Here is a 21,708-nt window from a genome sequence, read left to right as displayed (position 1 = left end):
CTTTTTAAGTTGATACAATTAATATCATATGAAAGAAATGTGTATTTAAAGACAATACTTTCGAGAGAAGTTGGGATGAAACTTCTGAACTTTTGTGAAACTGGCCCCAGACCAACAAGCGACTGCATGTATAGATTTAAGCATGAACTTGAAAGACGGTTCAGTGTTAATAATATATTTTGCAACAATTTTAACATCAACCTGGATGCGTGACCCTTTCATTCAAACAACTCAAACTGCAATTAACTCGCTCTTTTATTGTACACATTACCCATTGTTTTATCACCGTAATAACACCCGTCACTTTATTTAGACATATATGGTTTATACTCCTTTAAATAATTATCACATGTCAAGGATAAAGCAGTGGGCCAGCTGTCGTCTGCTCGGTGGATAAAACTTCTGTATAACCGCAATATTTACTGGATTTTATTAAAATATTTATTAAATTAAAGCTATTCATTGTGATTGAACATAAATTTTCTTAATAGTCATTAACATTTAATTTATTATTCAAAGTGCTGGTGTTTTTACTTTTATTTATTAAGCTAAAGATGCAAAGTTTTTGAATTCTTTACTCGCATTGGAACTTGTGTTTTTCAGTACTAGCATAATTAGATAGTATTTACGATGGAAAAGTAACTATTAAGAATATAAGATTTGATAAAATTGAATGGTATAATAATTTATATTAATGTAAGAAAGTAGAGGCATATCAAAATTAATTGAATATCTCTCCTCATTTTTCGTAATAAGAATTAGTTTTGTAAAAATGTTAGTGAATTCTATTTGATTTAAAAAAACTGTGTGTTCATGGCTGTAAGTTTAATATAGTATACTTAAGGGATTTGCCGTCATATTGGGGTTAAATAGTTTGAAATCTAGAAATTATTATCGTTCACTAGTACTAATTGTTTAGGATAATCTGTCAATTCAGGAGATAGATGTAAGCACGATTATTATTTGATATTAGGGAAACACATTTGTTATTAAGAACATATAAGCCGCACCATGAGAAAACCAAGGCTGGTCTGGATCTATGCTGGTCGCAAACGCACTATATTGGTTTTCTCATGGCGCGGCTCATATTTACATCGTATTTACTGACAGAACATTAGCAGAACGATAGACGGGTTCAGCCAAACTGAGTATCAAATAAAAAAAGTGTGTTTGATCGATCTGCTCAAAAGACAAGTTATCATAAATGATCAGTGAAATTTAATTGTAAGTAAAAAGTAGAAAATATTTTGAGTCACTGAGTTAAATGTAATTCGTGTAGTCTTGCATTATTTGAAGAACGATATTCGCGTGGTTATCATTTATGTAAGATAGAATGAATTCTGTCGTATTTTATATCAAACCATTAAAATATCGTCTTATTGAATTATGATTTTGAACATTTTATAATTTTGCTGTATCTGTTTTTTAAATAATAATTCCGAAGGCAAGCCCCTTATAGAATAATGTCAAAATCCTGTTTATATAGAACGGAGTTCACGTGGATATATCTACACGATACAGTAGCATCATGAATGAGTTTTGTTTCGTTGCTTTGATTATCCTTGCACAAACGGGTACCGCCTATTTTCAACGATGGTGTAAGTACAAAAGTTTGTTCATTTGTGTTTTAATTGTTTTATTTAAATAGGTTTCCAGGGAGTGAATTGGGCATGTGAGCTAAAAATAAATCTTACGTAATATACTCTCAGTAACATACTTCAAGAGAGCCAGAATAGTATAGTTCCATTCCAGTATTCCAGTCAAATCTATAGTTCTGAAGCATATACTCAGACGAGTAAACGAAAATTAATATATGGTAGGGAAACCCCCCTCTGTTTTTTAAACACACGCAGTAACCAATATCAACTAATGTAACAATTTAAGATACGATTTATGTGATTCTTTGGTGCTTTTTGACCAGTTGTGTTGCATTACTTACGCCACCTTCTGTGGTATGTTATGTCTTTCTTTGGAAACATGTAAACAAGCTAAAACTAAAACTGGATTAATGTGTTAACCAGTTAGACGAACAGCAATGTATCATGAACTACTCTAAAATATCTAATCTCTTATGCAATAAAATTTGACGACATACAGTTTGAAGCTAAACATATCTTTATTAAAGAGTTACTTCGGATGTATGCTAAAATTAGGTATAAGGGTGACCAACCCACGTGACTTTTCTGTATCGTACACACAAAGGAAAATCGTTCAATTCAGGCAACACTTAACTCTAATTTCCTTATTACTGGGTAGATTTTAATAACATAAAATGTGTTGAAGATTTTATTTGAAATTGATTTTCTCTCCACAAAGTGTCTGTCAGACGTTCTTAATATTTTCCCAAAACGCTTCGCCGTATGTTTATGTTTTGCACGGGCTAAATGTGTAGGTAACGTTCACACCGAAATTTCGGCGAAGTGTTCGAAAGAAATACTAACAAAATCTGGCAGACGTTTTGTTTCGAGGAAAACACCCGTGTTTCTGTCTTCGACAATTTTTGTTTTACTAAAAATCCGTCGATTAACAAGGAAAGTACAAATTAATTGAAAAGGATCTTCCCCGTGTGTACGATACCAAGGTGACACTTGATTTGGCCACTATGAGGTATTGTTATGATATTTTTGAAAAAAGTATAGTACGATTCTATTGGTTTTTACAAATTTTTAGATCTATTACACTTGAATTAATATGTGAACAACTTGATCAATTACATCATAGTATCTGTGTAAACACAACATGAACATGCATGTATAGGTTTTAAAGAATACACACTGTATGTATACATGTATAACTAAACACTCCATATGTTTTCTGTCAATGACAAAACTTTTGGTTTTAACAAATGACTGTTATAAATCACAATTAATTGTGACTGCAGCTCTTCAACATAGTAAGCTTATAAATTTTAGGGAAAAGGTGCGCATTGGGTATATTTTAATACTAGAAATATACTATATAAACAGTAAAATATACGTTTGTTAGGACAATGTATCTAAACCAAAAGAACGTATGTCTAGTTTTAATTTCAGACATGTATAAATTGCATCTACTGTTATTTACAATAGGAACACATGCATTTTATGCATGAAAGTTAATTTAGTAAAGTGCAAAATGAAGGGTTGCAATTTATTTTTCTCTTGCGTAGCTTACAAACGGCACATAAAATGATTTTGGAACACGAAAGTACACTCATTTTCGTAATCATCTTATAAATTCATTAATTTTGAAATATGTTTAAATTATAGCTGTCATAATGTTTTTATGAATGTTGTCAATATTGTCTATTATGTATAATCAGAAGTTTGTGGCGCTGAAAGACGAAATTATTAAATCTTCTTATTTTCTACCACGTGATCAGTTCAGTTGTATATGCGCATATTCTTGACAGATTTACTGATGTATCACTAAAATTCTTAGATTTCAAGCTATTTTAGTTTCATTGTTTTCAGAAAAGTCATTCCTGTTCTAGTTAAACACAATGAGAAAAATGTATCAACATTTCTGTTACGGAAACTGTTGTTTTATGTGTCACAAGAGACATTTGATAGGCATTTTGACATTCTGGGTCAATAGCGTCCTTGTCAACTATCACGCATGCACTTGAGACAATTCGAATTGTTTGTTTTTCGTCATGACAAATAATTATTTTTAAACAAAATCTTAAAACATCCGTGTACAATTACCTTATCTGATGTACTATTAACCCTATAAAATTGCAATTCATGAAGAGAGTTGTACTGTGTGCATTACGCATGTATTTTCGTATTCATAAAAACACCGAGGAATTGGCTAGTGCCCGGTTCTGTTAGGAAGAATGTATCATCATATCAAAAGAGATTGCACAAATGATATAAGTTAACAGTTACAAAAATAGTCTAGCATAAAAATGGGTAAAAGGTTAATTTAAAATTAAATTAATCTCAAACGTGTATCACTAACCATTTAGTTCCTTTGTTTTATTTATGCATTACAGGGCCTTAATGATATTCGGATCGGATACAAATTGATACTGTTCCTGTACTTGGTTAGTGTCACAATCATCCATTTAATTGAATGTGTTTTAGTTAATGGTGTCATATTGAATGTGTACATTTTTTATGATAATAAACAATCTTTTATACTAAACACTATTTTACGTTGAATGAAACTTATTTAAGTTACTAATTATTACAAAATTAAAAAAAATCGAATTTAAAAAAAATAAACTCAGATCCCACCAATGACACTCCAATCCATTTTTCATACCTTTCATTGTGTAAACCGATGTAATTTTTAAATTTCAACGTTCAAAAAATGAGAAAAAAATGCATACATATATTCCATGTAGACTTAATACAACGTAATATAAATGATAAAAGTACGCATTGCATAATACTATATAAAACAGGGAATGAAGCAAAAAAGGAAACTTGCATAACCAAATAATATATCAGTTAAAGTAATAAAAAACAACACCAAAAATGACCTAGTGTCAAAAATGAATGAAAGAAATGCCTATATGTGACTACAACAACATCGATATTCGAAAATTCATTTATCAAATGTAGGCGGAGAAGGCAACTGTTCTAACATCCCCTCAAATTTAAGACTGGAAACAAAAAAAAAGAAAGAAAAAAAAAACTACGGCTGAAAAGGGACGACTCCTACTACATGATGAAAAGTACTGCATGAATTGACGTTAATGTGTATTCTAAATTAGATATTGTATTTTTGAATTTTATGTTTGGTATTTTAACTTACGAAACCGTCATTAGATACTAACTAAAACTACATTATACTTTAAAGTTTGTGGAACTCAGCATTACCGTGACAAGAAATTCATATAGAAACCTGTCTTATAGGGCATTTATTTATGTTCCTCCTTGACCTAAAAAAAATTATAATGGTCTTTTATTCATATAAAATATAAATAGCATTCACATTTTTTAAATTGTGTCACAGCATATAATTTTTGAAGCTGAAATGTCAAAATGTCATTCAAGTGTCCATTATGACACAAGATACACGATATTTTCTTATATAGCGATGATATATTTTACAGCTGGTTATGTAATTTGAATTGTTTTTATTATATTTTGCGAGTTGATGATAGTACTCTAAAAGCCATATACCTACACACCTTTGCAATTTAGGAGGCATAAAAGGAAATAGATCTAAAACAAAAACCAGAATTCTTAACAAGTAGTATATTTACGGCTTCTTTAAAAATCTAACGAAATTTAATGTTGGGGTTATGCACGTTTTTAATTAGACAAGGACACTAGAACATCTCTAGGGATTCTTCAGATGCTTTAATAGGGGAAAACAATCACCAGAGCTATTTTGTATAAAGCGTGTAAAAAGTTAAATTAATAGTTAGTCGGTAATCAGTTTCGAGTCTTAAATCATGTGCTATAAGACCGTTTTCCTAGAGATATCGCATGTACAGAAACGTACTATTATCAGCGCATAATCGCCTTGATTACACAGTTTTATTTTTCGAAAGGATTCTCTTGTTGAGACATTCGTGGAAAAAATGCTAATAAGGTTATCACCTTTGGATGTTTCAGTTCTTTTTCTTAACAAAAAATTAAGTATATATATTTTCAAAAGGCACTAAAAGCTATCACCTTTATCCAATATCATTGCAAGTGTAAGAAGTAACAGCGATAATAACGTAAGAATATACTAATAACTGTCAAATTAAAAACTAGTTGAGTTTTAATATCAGTAGTATCTGTGCTACTTTGAGGTTAGGGGTCATCACAATAAACCAGTTCAAGCTACCCAGTGATGGTTTTGGCAATGATCGTTTCAAGGCGGTGCCCCACTGTGTATCTGTTGTTTGGTTTTGTTTCGTCCTAGTTGTTTATAGTTGTTTCCTTGTTTCCTTTTATGTCCTTGTATATTAATTATGAACATACCCGTACACGTACATATACTGCCGTGTAGTTGAAGAGATAGAACCTAAAATTAAAAGGCAGAAAGACATTAAATAAAGTCTAGAAATTGATTTCTTAGGCCTTCAGATAACCTAAAAAGTTGCAATACCCGACAGGTAGGATTATTACAGGTTCTGTTATATTGCTCTGTATTACCTATGTTTAAGCAGGCTTAGTTCTTGCAACATGACTTTGTCTGTTGGATATTTAAGCCTTTTTTTCTGGGTCGCAGTGTGCTGCATTCTTTGATGATGGCTTTCGCTACTAAATCTGTAATTGGATTAAATGTCATTCTTTAATTTGGTCAATTATAATGGACACGAATGGTGTGTTCTCTTCTGTCAAAAGATTACATCAAGTAGAAGGACCTGGTTGCATATGATCTCCAATTTAGCATTGATTGATGCATTCTGTGGCTTTTGTGGTTCAAAATTAATGTATAATGATTAAGAACATTCATGTCAACATCATTTCTGAACTTACTGTACAATGTAAACTGTACGAAGAGAGACTGATGCAAATGCACAAATTATTTACAAATATTTCATCTAAACTTACTTCGTCTAAACTGCACTTACAACGACGATACAATTGGTGCGTGTTATGCGTATTATGTGAATTGCACAATGTTTGTTTATGTTTTTTAGTCTATAAACATGAATATTTTGACAATTATTTTAGCGAAAACATCATTTTAGATGATATTATAATAATATAGCGGAAAGGTCTGTCAAACAGCCAAAACTTAAATGCGACAGAAAATGATGTTTTAAACACGACAGACACATCTAGTATCATACATATCCCGTTGTTTGTTAACAATGGGCACTTATATATGACACACACATATCTTTTTTAATTATAGACTTATTACGTACTTACGGAAAAATGTTTCATTTAGACCTCAAAGTTGAAATTATTTCGTTCACGAAAGATTTTGCACTGTGTCTTAAATGGTATATTATTTTGATTATTACATGGCTCCTAATAATTAAGAGTACTCGGTCTATAGTTTGTTCTATTGACTGTACTGTAGTTCAACACTAATTCTTTCTTCGCTAGAGTAAAAGCTAGAAAATTTATTTCTGATGTCATGTAATAAAGCACTTATTGAATGGCCTGACATCGAATCTCGACTTATGAGCCGCGCCATGAGAAAACCAACATAGTGGGTTTGCGACCAGCAGGGGTCCAGACCAGCCTGCGCAGCCTGCTGTTCGCTTTCAAAGCCTATTGCAATTAAAGAAACTGTTAGCGAACAGCATGGATCCTGACCAGACTGCGTGGATGCGCAGGCTAGTCTGGATCCATGCTGGTCGCAAACCCACTATGTTGGTTTTCTCATGGCGCGGCTCATATAGTTTTGATTATTGGCCAGCAAGTCATTCAGTATGTGAATACTGTATTAGTTACTTGTACTATGTATTTAGTTTTTAAATCTATATATTATTACAGATATTCACGTGACTGTTAAAATGAATTAAATCCTGCATTAAAGAAACCTCAGAAATGACCATAGACATCAAAAACCAGCACGGTTTTCACGTATTCGTACAATAACTCTGAATTTCTTATTGATTTGGTATTCGAATATCGATATAACAGCTTGAAGACTTGCAAGATCCCTTTGTCTTCATTCTGTTATAGTAAATCGTATACGTTACTATTAATAAACTTTGATAATGTGGCAGTTGAGTCCAATAAGTCCAGGGGTGTTCAAAGATAATCCGTCATAGATCTATTGCAAAGCAATTATTGGGTTTACCTGTATTGGACAATAAACAATGTCGATTGTATTCAGGTCAACTGCCACATTATCAAAGTTTATTAGTAAGTATAGTTATAAATAGAGAACGATAACGAAAACATTATCGGAAAAGTCGATTATGTCTTTATTGGGTTTACTTCATGGTAAATCGGGTTCTTTATAGTCAATACGATTCAAAAGCAGTACAACTATTTTGTCGCGGATAATGGTTTCACTTCCCGATTCCCCTTTTCTCAATAATAACATAAAGATGTTATCGTTACAAATACCGTTCGCGAGTAGTATCTTGATATTTCAATATAAACAACAAAATTATAAGTATATATCTGCGTAAAGATTATCCATTCACATACCTATATTTAGTTATGTTTACATTTTTGAACATTTATAATATGTATGTATACAAAGAGAAGAGAGTTCATAAACACATATATTTAGTCATGCGTACTTTTTAATGTATGAACTCTAATTTGTCTCAATGTATGAATGTTATCTTAAGTTATGATACCGATATAAATCCATATTGTTAGATATTTATGTATTTAAAAAAGCAAGGAATACCTATTTATAGTTATGTTCTACATTTTTTACGTACACAGCGTATATTCCCATACCTGCGCATGCGCGATACGTCTTCAACAATAACGCATATAATGTCGCAGGATGGGCTGCAAGCCCGACCACGGAGCCACCACTGGGGCCCAACGACCGTATGAACACGACCGACGTACCAGAGGAAATAGAGGCCCGTCCCGACAAAAGTATTTTACAATAACGCCGCATGACTATACTAATAATCTCGTCACATCGATGCAAAAAAAGTCATAAACTTTACTCATTAACAAAAAACAACAGTTAATCTCTTTTTGCACTGATCTGACAATATTATTTGTATGACAGCGTGTTAGACGTTTCTTACATAAAGTTAATTAGTACTTAATCAGGGCATATTCGATTGCATCTTGGACATTTTGCAGACTGTTGCTCTCAGAAATTAAAGCCGATAGCAAAAGAATACACCAACCATACTTAAATACTTCATAATTATGAAAAGTTATGCAAATTTTACTGCAACACACAATAAATGATTCATATCTTGCTACCTTCATAAAAAGATTATAGGGGTAAATGAAGCACTTTTTTGGACTGCACAATACAGTTGATCCTACTTTTCTGGAAAGATAAAGATAGATAACAAGAGTTCTTTGTCTTAAATCAGTTATATATCTCTGCAATCTTTTGATATTTGTCCATTAAGAACCGTCTAACCGCAGAAGAACCCGAGCATGCAATGGAGCTTTACTAGAAAGTCTTATATTTACAATACTTATCAGTATTAGTTAGTATTGATTACTACATTGCTACTCGTTTTACCATTCCTAAACCCGTGTCTGTAGTTATATTAGCTCATAATGCTGAACATGGATGCGTTTGTGTAATCTAGAGCATCTTGAAACGTTTGTTTTTGATTGCTTTTTTGTGTTGTTGTTACACGTGTTAGCGATGAAAGTCTGTTCAATGTTATTGTAGGCGTAGAGTTTTGCCAGTGATGCATTTGTCTACATTTACAACATGATTGTTTAGATCACCATTTCATAGTTTTGCTGTTTACAGGCATATACTTTAACATAAGGCTTGCTAAAACTTTAGAATGTATTTATGATGTCTCAGGGCCCACACTGGGCTGAAAAAAGTTGGAGCCACCTTTTTTTTTTGGGAACGGTGGGGAGGGTGCTGGAGAGGTTTCCCTTCCCGCGGCGCGTTGAAATTTTTTTCACTTCCCATAAGCAAATGATGATATTCTAGCTATATAGGGGGACTTTTGAATGAAAGTGGGTATACCTCTAAAGCAAGTTTTCTATTTTAAAATGTTGTTGGATGTTTGAATCAATCCGTCTGAAATATTTTTTCCATTACAGCTTCTTTCTGTTGTGGGCCTACTATGTAAATGCATGGCTCTGGGGTTGTGTTTTTGGTGTTCTGTGCTTCCGAGAAATCTACCCTTACAGTATTATCTTCTGTGTTGGTAACTTTGGTAAAACTAATACAGGATTACATTTCAAATCCATTCCTAACTCTTAAAGACATTAAAAAAAACATGGCAAACACCTTTATTAATTACTTACTAAGATCTGACGGTGGCGACAATGTTAAAAAAATCATCAAACCGTTCATTATTTTGCCGATTTGTTTATTAATTATTTGATCCATGGAAATTAAAGGCATCAAACATTTAATCTCCAGTAATGACAACAAAACAAAACGATTATTCTTACCCGATAATTGGTTGCTAATTGATTGCAAATTGCATCTTCTCGCGTGTCAAGATGTTTATTACACATTGTTAAATGTAAAGTGAACGCAGACTGGGTAGTACTATCTCAAAATAAGTTAATTTTATAAGGTAAAATTATCGGAACCAGTCAACTGTTTTTTAACATAATTTCTCGGAGGTTACGATTTAGAATGTCTGAAACAAAATGGCGGTCCAAATTACGATGATTTTTTTATTTTCGCCACTCGCTATTTTTCTTCGCCACTTTCATCGCAAATTCGCCAAATGGCTCGAGTGGCGAACGGCAGCGTGGGCCCTGATGTCTAGTAAGTAAACACTTATTAACCCTTACCATGCTAAACACGACTGAAGTTCTGCCTTAGCGACCAGTGTAGATCATAATCATGATCTGCACTGTTCGCCATTCAGTCAGTATATTTTGGTAAGCACCCCTTCTAACAGTTAATGGTTTGTCCAAGTTGGAAGACGGACCAGTTCATTATAGAAATTTAGCCGGGTAAGGGTTAATATTTTGCCGGTTAATAGTCATAACTACTAGCCATCGGTCCTTTGGACCTCATGCAAATAATTGTGACTATTGACCGACAAGACATGAAGTGCTGAGGCCTAAAGGTTTTGACTGTTGACCGGCATGCCGCCCAATTACTTACTAAGTGTATATATACTCTACAGCTTGTAGATTATTGTCCTGCATTTTGTATGTTGAGTTTTTAGTTAAGTTTTGTGTAGGTGAATGAAATTCATGTACATTGTGTTTTAAGGCAATTTTATTGTAATAAGGCAAGACGGCTATAGTAATGACAGCTGTTCTTGAGTATGTCGTGAAGCTATTAGCACTGTGCTCGCTGAGTTACGTGTTTAGGTAGCGGCCCCGTAATGGCAATCGGCATTTTCCGTCGGATTCCGTATTCTAAGAATACTATTCTTTCGGCATCCTTTTGATATTATGAAAAATAGGCCGAAGGACGCTGAAATAGCACACGGAAATTACGTAATCACACGGAAATTGTCGAATGGTATAACAGGTTTATTGCCTTCATGTAGTAAACCTTTAAGGACGATCGACAGTTTCCGTTCGACGTAGTATTCTTTCGTGTGCTATTTCGGAATGTTTTGGATATTTGTATATAGCTTATTAGCATATATTTTTCCATACTCTCAGTGAGAAAAGCTGAAATCACTTATATAGAATACGGAAATGAACGGAGTTTGTCGATTGTACTTACTTGGTAAAATGTCTATTATATGTCTTTTAAGGCTGTTTATACAAAGTGTACGTGCAATGTAGTTATCTAATATAAACCAGATTTTTATATTGCTGTTTATCATAGATTAATAACTAACTATTTCTTATCCAAATAAAGCAAAATATTATAATGTGCTGTAACCTAATAATAATAATATTAATAATAATAATAATAATAATAATAATAATCGAAGCTAGACATGTATCTTTTATTCAGAACTTTTATTAACAGCATATAATAACGGCATTTACAAGAATATACAAGATATATTAGAACTACTAAACTGTTCTATAACAATACAATAATGTTTATTCATTTTACTCGTTGATTACATTGTAAAAAAATTCAAAGATTAATTTGTCTTATATTTTTGTAATTTAATCAAACGTTTACAATGATTCAAAACTTGTTAAACCCTTTACTGATTACTATGTTGAAAGATTTAATTAATATAATCAATTTGAAAGAAGAAACTCCTCAGCAAAGAGATATTAAGTAATTTCTTTCTTAATACTGAGAGAACATGTGTATGTAATTAGTAAATATTAAATTTCATTTTAAATGTGGTGATGTTGTGATACACAGTTATAACTAAACTTCCACAGCACGTGCTCAGCGTAGACAGCTCTTGAAAAGAATGAATCCCGGATTTACCAATCAACAGATAGAAGCACAGCTACTAAGAGACGATAAAGCGCGTGCTAAAATGGCGGCCACCCAGAGCGAACCTGTTGTTATTCTACCTGAACCAGTCACCCCAGCAACCAGGCCACCTCCTGCTGTTACGCCGACGCCTAAACCGAAGCCGAAACCACAACCAAAACCAAAACAAACACAGCAAGTAAATAAACATCAGCTATGGCGTAGTGCTAACGCTAGACAAATACAGCAAGTTAAAAAGCATAAATTATGGACTCCTTCCAGTGCTGGAAAATTTGGCGCTATCGCTCCAGTAAATAAACCGCAGCAACGTCGACCACGTCCTCAACAGCGAGTAAATGCTGCACGAAATTCTCGTAGGAGGCGCCCAAGGCCAACGACTACAACAACAACAGGTAGAATTATCACATGAGAGGTCATTGTAGTAGTATTACATGTGCGTAAAATGAAGAATAAATAGTTGTACCTGTATAATAATTTAAACACATTGATATTTTGTTTCAGTTGAAATAGAAAGATATCAGCAGAATAGTGTACAAGCAGAAGTTATTCAAAATAAATTCTAAAAGGTGTTTTACAGTTATTTCAATGTAATTAATTTTACATAAAGAAATATTTAGCAGGCTGCGTTAGAAAATACCGTACGTTATGTTATACATAGATTTTATAAATAGCATCAGAAGTACTTTTGTCTCTGCTTGCCTTAATTACATTTTATACGAAGGGATATACAAATAGAATAAACAAAAATTTAGCTCCGTAAGAATTATTAAAAGCCAAAAATAATTTGTCTTTCTGGTAGCTTCACCTAAACATTGATCATTTCTATCACGGCTGATGTCTTTGTGCTGTATTCACATATTTTAACTGTTTACAATCTCAAAACTGTTTAACCCCACTGTGTTCCTTTATTTGTCTGTTTCTCCAATGTTTTCTGTCTGCTTTACTTTGTAAGTGTATATTTACATGTATACCGTTGAAACTTGATATCTCGAATTCCAAAATGTACGAGAATTTTACTTCGAGATAACCGAAAGTCGACTTTAAGCGATATTTTGGACATTTGTTTTCGGGCTGGACGTGCAAATGTTCTTCGAGATAGCCGGAATTTTGAGATAAACGAGTTCAATATATCGAGTTTCAACTGTATTTTTACACACATTTATTCGCAAGTTGTTATAGAGTTTCAATCTGAGGGAGCTCTGCTTTCCTACAACGTGGCTTTCTGTTAGATATCTCTAATTGTATTTTTGTTAATTATTGTACATGAAAAATACAAAAGAATATTTTATAAGTCATTTTTAGATTTCTTCGATATTAAGCATCCCAAGAAGGTCAGGATTAAACTTGAACAATATAGCACATAACTTACACAAACCTATGGCAGCTATGGCTACTTTTATGAAACAGCATTCTTTTTTAATACAGTTTTTAAACAAATGCTACTTCCATAGCACGAGTACAATTTATGTCATGTATGTAATATGCAACAAAATAACATTCAGATAAGATCAAAATTGCTGTTTGAATCAACAACAGAACCTTACTTCTTTTTGTACAGTTCTATTTCAGACATTTCGCCGGATCACTGGCATACCCTGATAATAACTGATTTTGTTTGCCTCTTTTATATGATTATAAAAACACTTAATATGAAAAACTTCTTGACATTTCAGGTATCGAAGTTGCAGAAGTGTTACAGAAATGAATTTTGCAGTTGACTTGAAACATGCAATGAACACTGTGCCTTGTCCTGCAGTGAGACTAAAATTTATCCAATCTTCTTTCAAATTGTCTGTGAATATAGAGGTCACTGCCGGACAATTAAACACAATATTTTTTCTTTCAGAAACAGGTTTCGCTGATTCGGTGATAATTTTTAGTCAACTATGCTGTTTATTGGAGTGTCAGTTTCTGCCAAAGATTTAGACTTTTGATGAAGGGCTAGACATGTGTTGTGAAAAGTAGGTCCAGACTCGAATATTCTGGCTTTTGGGTCTCAATCCCCATGTAAGCAACGTCGTGCTAATATTTTCAATGCACATAAACCAGACATTTAAATCTATGTTGCTCAATCATTGTTTGTATCTTTTCATTTAGAGCCTCTTCCAACGACTTATCCCACCTACCCTACGACAGGCTATCAGTATATTCCAACTACATACCCTACACCCGCTTACCAATATAATGATCCAATAGTGACAAATGCGCCCATGAGGCGTGGTCCTCCACAAAGGCAACAACCAATGAGAAGACAGCAAGGGCCAAGGAGGAATAATAGACAAAGACCACGTCCACGACCAAGAATAGGTAAGGACATGTTTTGCTCTTATATAAAACTGGCTGAAACATAACTGAATTAAAGTGTATAGACTGAACGCGATGTTTAAGGTCCTTGATTATACCAGAGTAAAATTGTTATATTAAGTACGGTGTTATTAACACAAACGATAAATATCTTACTCCTATTTAATATTCCTTATAAATCATGAACAACTTACTGAGTTTTAAATTTTGATATAAAACGCCATGCTCATATTTGTTCTTTGAGAGTTGTTGACCTATCTTAGATTAAAAATTTATGATTCACTATGAAATATACATATGTGTCTGTCTAAACCAGTGGGATCGGAGATAGATCATATTTTATCCATTGTTGGATAATTTCTTCCATATGGTAAGTAAAGGTTTGCAAAATATGTTTGTTCATTTCGAAGCATTTATGACAAGGCCAGTTCGAAACCAAGCTACATATTTCAGATATACTTTTACAAAAAGGATTATATTTAAAGAATAGATTATCAGACGAAATTTATTTGTAAAACATAGTTATAAGAAAACCACTGAAAAAAAAGCCATTGTCATGAAAATGTTTCGAACTTGAAAGAGCTTTAAAATGTACGTTAATATGTTATAACATTTGTAATTCTGTTTTTGCATTATCCTAACATTCATAATTTAATATTAACATAACAAAGATTGCTAATATGCTGTTTCTCATATTAATGAGAAATTATAATAGTTCATGATATGATTGTGCGAAAACAACATCACAAACGCCAAGGCCGTCAGGACAATATTTTCAATTGGAATTTTATTAAGTGGTTAATTCTACCTAGTAAATAAAACGTTAACCTCATTATACAAGCCTAATCACAAAAAGGAATCCAGTTGTCGCATGTCATATACTTTAAGCCAAGCAAAGATGTTCGGTTTAGATTACCTTAATTAAAACAAATATTCAACTAGATGCAATAATGTAAACTTACTACATTTTATCACGTGTTTGACATCCCGAGATGCAATAATGTAAACTTACTACATTTTATCACACGTTTGACATCCCGAGATGCAATAATGTAAAATTACTATATTTTATCACATATCTAACATCATGAGATGCATTAATGTAAACTTACTACATTTTATCACAAACATAACGTCCCGAGAGTTATATAAAGCTATTTGATATTTTGACAGGTCGTTTCAAGTTTAAACTACTTTGATATGATTAATTTTGGTTATAATAGATAAAGAAAGGAAATATTTCGATCTTCCAGCAGAAAAACTAACTTGCAGTAAAAAATATAACATTTGTGTGTTTCAACAATGAATTAATTCAACTTGTTTAATAAATTAAATATGAAAAGACATGACGCAATAATCACAGAATTTTATCCTTCTTATAAAATAGAGCTACTTACAGATGTTGTACATTTTGTTATCTTGTGAAAGTATCATATTCCCATTGGTCTTATCACAATGGTCTTATCACATAGCAGGGCGTGCCATCCTCCAAAATATTTGCGACGTTTGATAGGGAGGATGTGTCAGACATTTTAAAAATTTGGGAAAGAAGTTAAAACAAACAAATCTACGATTTGGCTCGTTCGACCTTTACAACGAGCGTTAGGAACTGGGATGCCAGATGTTTGTAAACCGTGGGGGTGGTGGGTGGATGAAAGTCTAAACTGCGAGCATGCTCAATGAAAGTGAACGATATTGCAGTTAGGGATATAGAAAACAATGTGTGTGTGTAAACGGTAAGCGTTGACATTGAATTCCGGTCAGCCAAGGCCTTTTTTCAGTTAATACCTTCTTTCCTTAACAAGTATTTTCTTTATGTATTAAAGGAGTTTACTGTTATAAGTAACACACATTACTAATATGCTAACTACGTTTGTTTTAACAGGCCTTTAAACACTATTTTACTATTAATAAAACGGATGAAATAAACAGAGAAAATCTAACATTAATATTTATTATAATAATAACAACAACAACAAGAATAACAACAACATAATCTTTATTATACCCAAGTATCACCCAACCTGTATTAAGTGGATTAAACACGCGGTTACAGTATATAATACTTGATACAATTATTTTAGAATTATACAATATATGTAGTAAATTTTCATACAGGGTATATTCCCTCTTTCAGCTGATAGGTCGTTTTAAACACTAGCATAACATCTGGAAATATAAAGTGAAATAGCTGCAGGTCCCTGGAGTACATGTTTAATTAAAACCAATAATTGAAGTATAAAAAATAACGTTTCTTTTTTCTTTTTTGATAGACACTTTTACGTAATATAGTTAACATTCCAAAGTTATGTTACATTTGTCTTCACAAGTGTTTCAATTTTCCTTCAGGGCGGCGACAGCGGAATCGTGCAAGAAATGGGGAGGAGGAATTTCGACCACGTGACCCGTTATCAAGATGGATATACAACAATATAGAAGGCGAAGTCCTTGAAACGTTTCTACCATTCCTTGCCTTTGGTTAAATATCTTGAAAGTCAGTTAAATCAAGAGAAAATAACATATGGTTAAAGTGACGTCATATCGTTTTTACTGTTCATATGATATACCACAATATAGAAGGAGAAGTCCTTGAAACGTTTCTACCATTTCTTGCCTTTGGTTAAATATTAATGCAGTGTAATCAAGAGAAAATAACATATGATTGAAGTGACGTTATATCTTTTTCACCGTTTTGAAACAAAATGGACAATACCATATTTTGTTCATTTAGAATCTACTTATAGAATTATATGCTAGCTCGAACTCAATAAAAAGAAAAATAGTTTATGTGATAGGACTATAAAAAAAAGATGTGCTTAAAAATTGAAAGCTGCACACGTTTACCATATGATATTTTGTGTCACTTGAAGATGTACTCATCTAAGGCCATGCAAGACTGGATCTATGTTTAATGTCCTTGGGCACGTAGGTTTTTGGAGCAATACAAATCTGAAGCTGTGCCAACGTATAAAACATACGTCAGTTTACATAATTTCATTTAATAAATAATAAAATGTAACAATGGATCAAAAATCACATATTGCTAAATCTCGGGTTGAAGTTTCAAACAGTATAAAGCATTTTTATCAACACATTTTGTATACCTCAAATATTCCTGCCAGGTTTCAAAGTTTCCATAAGTGATCGGGCGCTAAAATTAGATCCAATATGGTATGGTCTGAACGTATTTCCGTACACAAATTGTTTGGCTGCCATCTTTGGTATTTTAGGTAAAGCACGCTATCGCCGAGATGGCTCAAATAATGTGTAATTTGTGCTTTTTTGATACTGTATTCCTTGACCAAATTCGTCTTGATGGTTGAGGTGTCGATTTCTCATATATTCGTTTGAATATCTTTTTACTTATTTAGATTTACTTATTTATTTAGATTTACCATAAATATTAACCATGCACTCGCTCAATGGATATTTTTAATCTTTCCATTCAAAGATTTGTCAATGAAACTATTCAGGTCGACATACATTGAATAGTTGGTTGTTTTGACTACCATAAACTAAGGACGATGCTATACCTGAATGTTCTTTGTCAAATCAACTACTACCGTCTATGCCATATTGTTCCGCCTATCCCAATACTTACGACCTAATTCCGCAATCTAAATCGTTCTCTTTTGATCTTACCTATCAAAATCAATATCCGCCCAAGCATTATTATTATTGTTTTGAAAATGTGCTATCTTTATAAGACTGTTAACTTCCGCACAATGTTAAGTGTGCTTCCGGCGTTTCGTTGCCTTCCATTCAAGGTAAATTGTTTTGAAATCCGCTGTTAGCTGTCCAGGGAAACATGTCCGACAAACATAAGATACATATGAACTATTTTTATACCAGTGTGCCGCTACGTCATATATGACAAGGTCACCTCTTTATTAAGTCTTCCTATTTTTCAAACTCTTTAATATCGTGACAGAGATGGCATATACCTCTTTACTGATAGAAATTTTCCTTCCTTATAACACTAAAAATCAAAATCGCAAATATTTCATGAAAACTATGACGTCATCAAAAAATTGATACGTGCAATTACAGCGTTTTGGACGTGGTGGCTCACGTGTCTTTAAAAGTCTCAATATGTAGAACAGGGTTCATTTTAAACACGTGTAACTGCCTTTTAAAGATAGGTACTATCCTATCAGGAATCATAAAAAAGAAAAAATATTTTATATAATCGAATTCAGAATCTACTCTAAACGAAACTTCATAAGCTTCGTCGATATAATTACTTCGTTTGCAAATCCTCCATGATTTTGTAAGAACATGTAGCAAATGGTTCACTCCTTTATACGATTATTCAGACCATGCTAAATTTTCAAACGATAATAAATATTCCAAAAACAATATTTGGTACATTTTACGACCTGGTTTTTAAGACGCAACAAATTTCAAAAGCATAACTTTGTTTCCAGGAGCAAGTGTCAGTTTAGATTAGGACACGGTTGTGAATTTTTTTGTGCTTTGCCTGCTTGATAACGAAATTGTCTCGTTTGTAACATATGAACATTTATATGTATTATTTTGGTAAAGTTGGGTTATGGTCTAACAGTAAGTTATATTGAAGCATGGTCCAATTTTGTTGAATTATAAGTGTATTATGAACAACATATTTTTCAATTTTTTTCATAAATCTGTTAGAAATTTTATTACCCCTGCAGTCTGATCATGAACTGCACTGTTCGCTATTCAGTCAGTATCTTTTTGGTAAGCACCCTTTTTAACAGTAAATGGTACTGCCCAATTCGGAAGATGGACCAGTCCATTTTAGAAATTTAGCAGGGTAAGGGTTAATATAACATATTTTGCCATGATGTCGAAGAAGCATAAGCAGTTTCGTTATGGGTAGTTACTCATACTCCCATATCACATTTACACAAAATTGTAATCATGTGTAATCAAGTGTATAACTTATTATAATAGAACTTCATATTGAAGCTGAAATATTGTATGGTTACATAAGCAATAAGCCTGGAATAACAAAACGAGTTATTCGCATGGCAGGTATTAAATATCATTTATGTTGCATAACTTTGAGAAATATCTGTAGTCAAACCTATGCTAAAGACCACCTCTGAACAGAGACCACCTGGCTATAAAGACCGCTGGTTTTGTATCCTATTCTAACATTTACAGTGTATTTTAACATGTGAACACAGACGATCTGTCAATTAAGACCACTTTTTTTGTTTCTCCTAAGGCTGGTCTTTATAGACAGATTTGACTGCATGTGCTAGTAGGTCTTGAAAGTCTAAATTGTACTGATTTGAAAAGCTTAAAGGCTTTAACCAGAATGCCAAAAGTAAAAACGAACGTTGTATCACAGTTAGAAAACTGTCATTTTAGTTAATCATTATTACCCAAATCTCAGGTCTGTATGCTTAACCGGTCTATAGTACAATACTTATTGTTTAGGAGCTAAAGTCAAATCTAGAAGGAAAAAATGTCTATTTCTGATGTTACGTAAGAAAACATTTATTGAACTGTTGTATCTTTTAACAAGATTTTACAATGTATTTCCAAGCTTTGCAATAAAAGTATATATAAACAACACATTTGCTTGTTATTGCTTTTTTTACATAAGCATATTAGAATGTGTTCGATTTGTGCAGCATTCGTCAACAATAGATTAAACATTAAATTTAGGTTTAAAATTATCATCATTTTAAGATAGACTATACAAAATATGTAGGCGCTCTAATACTCACCCCGGCGCCGGCGTCACCTTCTTCACCTTATTTAAATTCATATCCACATTTACAATGCCAATGCTATTTCTCAAGGGATTTGATTCAAACTAACTTACACGAGCATATTTTTTTTTGTTATACATATCGTCATTTTTATTATCACGGCTAGCGTCAGAGTCACATGGCGGGTAAGATTTTATGTAGACTGTCCTGTAATTTTTAAACATTTGGGGCCTACATGCCAAGTTAAAGGTGCTGCTTTTGTTGCTCGGTCTTCCTCAATGTCACTGAGTGCAGAGGTTTACCTGGCAGGAATAACTTTCATTTACACTGTCCTGTGACTTTGGATCGTGGTTGGTATTATGAGTGATGTTAGGCGCATCATAAACCGGTTAAGCTCCCCAGTGATGCTTTTGCCACTGACCGTTTCAAGGCGGTGCCCAACTTTGTTTGTTTTGTCCTCGTGTGTTGGTCTAAGTTGCGCGTGTGTGCGTGTGCGTGTGTGTTGCTGGAACAGTGCACGTCCACGTGCTGTAGGTTAGGTTTTGGAAGACTGCACTTTTTAAAGTGGTTTCCCTGTTGGATAAAATCCTTGTTTTTAGTGCGTACCATTAGCTGGTGTATTCTCCCTAGTTGTGTTTTTGTCACTCATCGTTCCAAAGCGGTGGTCTATTGTATTCCTTTATTGTTCTTTAATTGTGTCTATTGCTCTTGATGCCCTTCTTCTTTCGTTATGTATTTTGTGTTTAAATCTAAATCATTGTCACATTCATACATACACTAATGTAGGCCGGCCCGGGATTTGTTTCAGAGATGCCGCTTTCTAAGAATGTTACTTTTCCTGTTGGATGTTTCGTTTCATTGAAAAAGGTTTAAATTGAATATTTTGAGAGACATAGCTTGTTGTAAGTTCAGCCCTTTTAAGAGACTGTTAGATTTTGTTAGGTGAGAAAGGTGGAAGACTCCGTGGCTGCAAAGTGTAGTATGTGTTTCTTGTACCGTTTCGTCGAGACAAAAACCATGTGATCGTTGCACCGCCTTCTGAGATGTCAGTTTGCTAGGGCGTGGACGGTAGCATGCATTTCCAGTACCGTCCACGAACAGGCTCAATCAAACCGAGCCTGCAACTTTTTCGTTTTTGTCGTGTTGAGCAACCTGTGGAGTTTTATATAACGTACATGGATATATGGTTCATCAAGTTCAAAAGGAACGTGAAGTCGTTTTACTTATTTGATATATATTTGATTAACATGCAGTGTACTTTCTAACTTTTAAATCTGTGAGTGATCAACGTCTGTTATTTACTTTTGTTTGTTTTAAGTTTGTTTTAAGTGTGTTAAATGGTAATGTTTTTGTGTGAGATTTTGTGCACTGTATTGAACTTCCGACGTTTAGCCACTGACCGTTCAAAAGCGGTATTCCACTGTATTTGTTTTTTTTATTTTGTTATCGCTATCTGTGTTTTTGATTTTGTTCAGTTATTGTGTTAGGATTCATACGTACACTGCTGTAGGCTTTTGTTCCTAAAGGGGAATGTAGGGGGTTTTTTTTCCTGAAGGAGAACGCATTCTGTGAACATAACTATAGGGTTTTGTCTAAAGGAGAACGCATTCTGTGAACATGACTATAGGGTTTTGTCTAAAGGAGAACGCATTCTGTGAACATAACTATAGGATTTTGTCTAAAGGAGAACGCATTCTGTGAACATGACTATAGGGTTTTGTCTAAAGGAGAACGCATTCTCGGAACATGACTATAGGGTTTTGTCTAAATGAGATCGCATTCTGTGAACATAACTATAGGG

At 33.3% G+C, this 21,708-nt stretch overlaps 1 protein-coding gene across 1 annotated transcript; it reads left to right on the top strand.

Moving 5' to 3' along the window:
• Positions 1-362: 362 nt before the first annotated feature.
• Positions 363-19,767, top strand: LOC123542272 (serine/arginine repetitive matrix protein 1-like). Its single transcript, XM_053532191.1, has 6 exons — positions 363-389; positions 1,487-1,598; positions 8,292-8,453; positions 11,841-12,290; positions 13,996-14,205; positions 16,552-19,767. The coding sequence occupies exons 2-6, from the start codon at positions 1,529-1,531 to the stop codon at positions 16,683-16,685; spliced, it is 1,026 nt and encodes a 341-aa protein (XP_053388166.1). The 5' UTR covers positions 363-389; positions 1,487-1,528; the 3' UTR covers positions 16,686-19,767.
• The last annotated feature ends 1,941 nt before the right edge of the window (positions 19,768-21,708 follow it).

The sequence above is a fragment of the Mercenaria mercenaria genome, chromosome 19 (assembly GCF_021730395.1).
Source record: "Mercenaria mercenaria strain notata chromosome 19, MADL_Memer_1, whole genome shotgun sequence".
Classification (NCBI taxonomy): Eukaryota; Metazoa; Mollusca; class Bivalvia; order Venerida; family Veneridae; genus Mercenaria; species Mercenaria mercenaria.
This window is presented reverse-complemented; position numbering and strand designations above follow the sequence as displayed.

Bases quoted from the DNA above. Each gene is read 5' to 3' on its own strand.
- LOC123542272 (XM_053532191.1), top strand. From the start codon at position 1,529: ATGAATGAGTTTTGTTTCGTTGCTTTGATTATCCTTGCACAAACGGGT. The intron at 12,291-13,995 runs GTAGAATTATCA...CTTTTCATTTAG, and splicing joins AACGACTACAACAACAACAG to AGCCTCTTCCAACGACTTAT. The intron at 14,206-16,551 runs GTAAGGACATGT...ATTTTCCTTCAG, and splicing joins ACGTCCACGACCAAGAATAG to GGCGGCGACAGCGGAATCGT.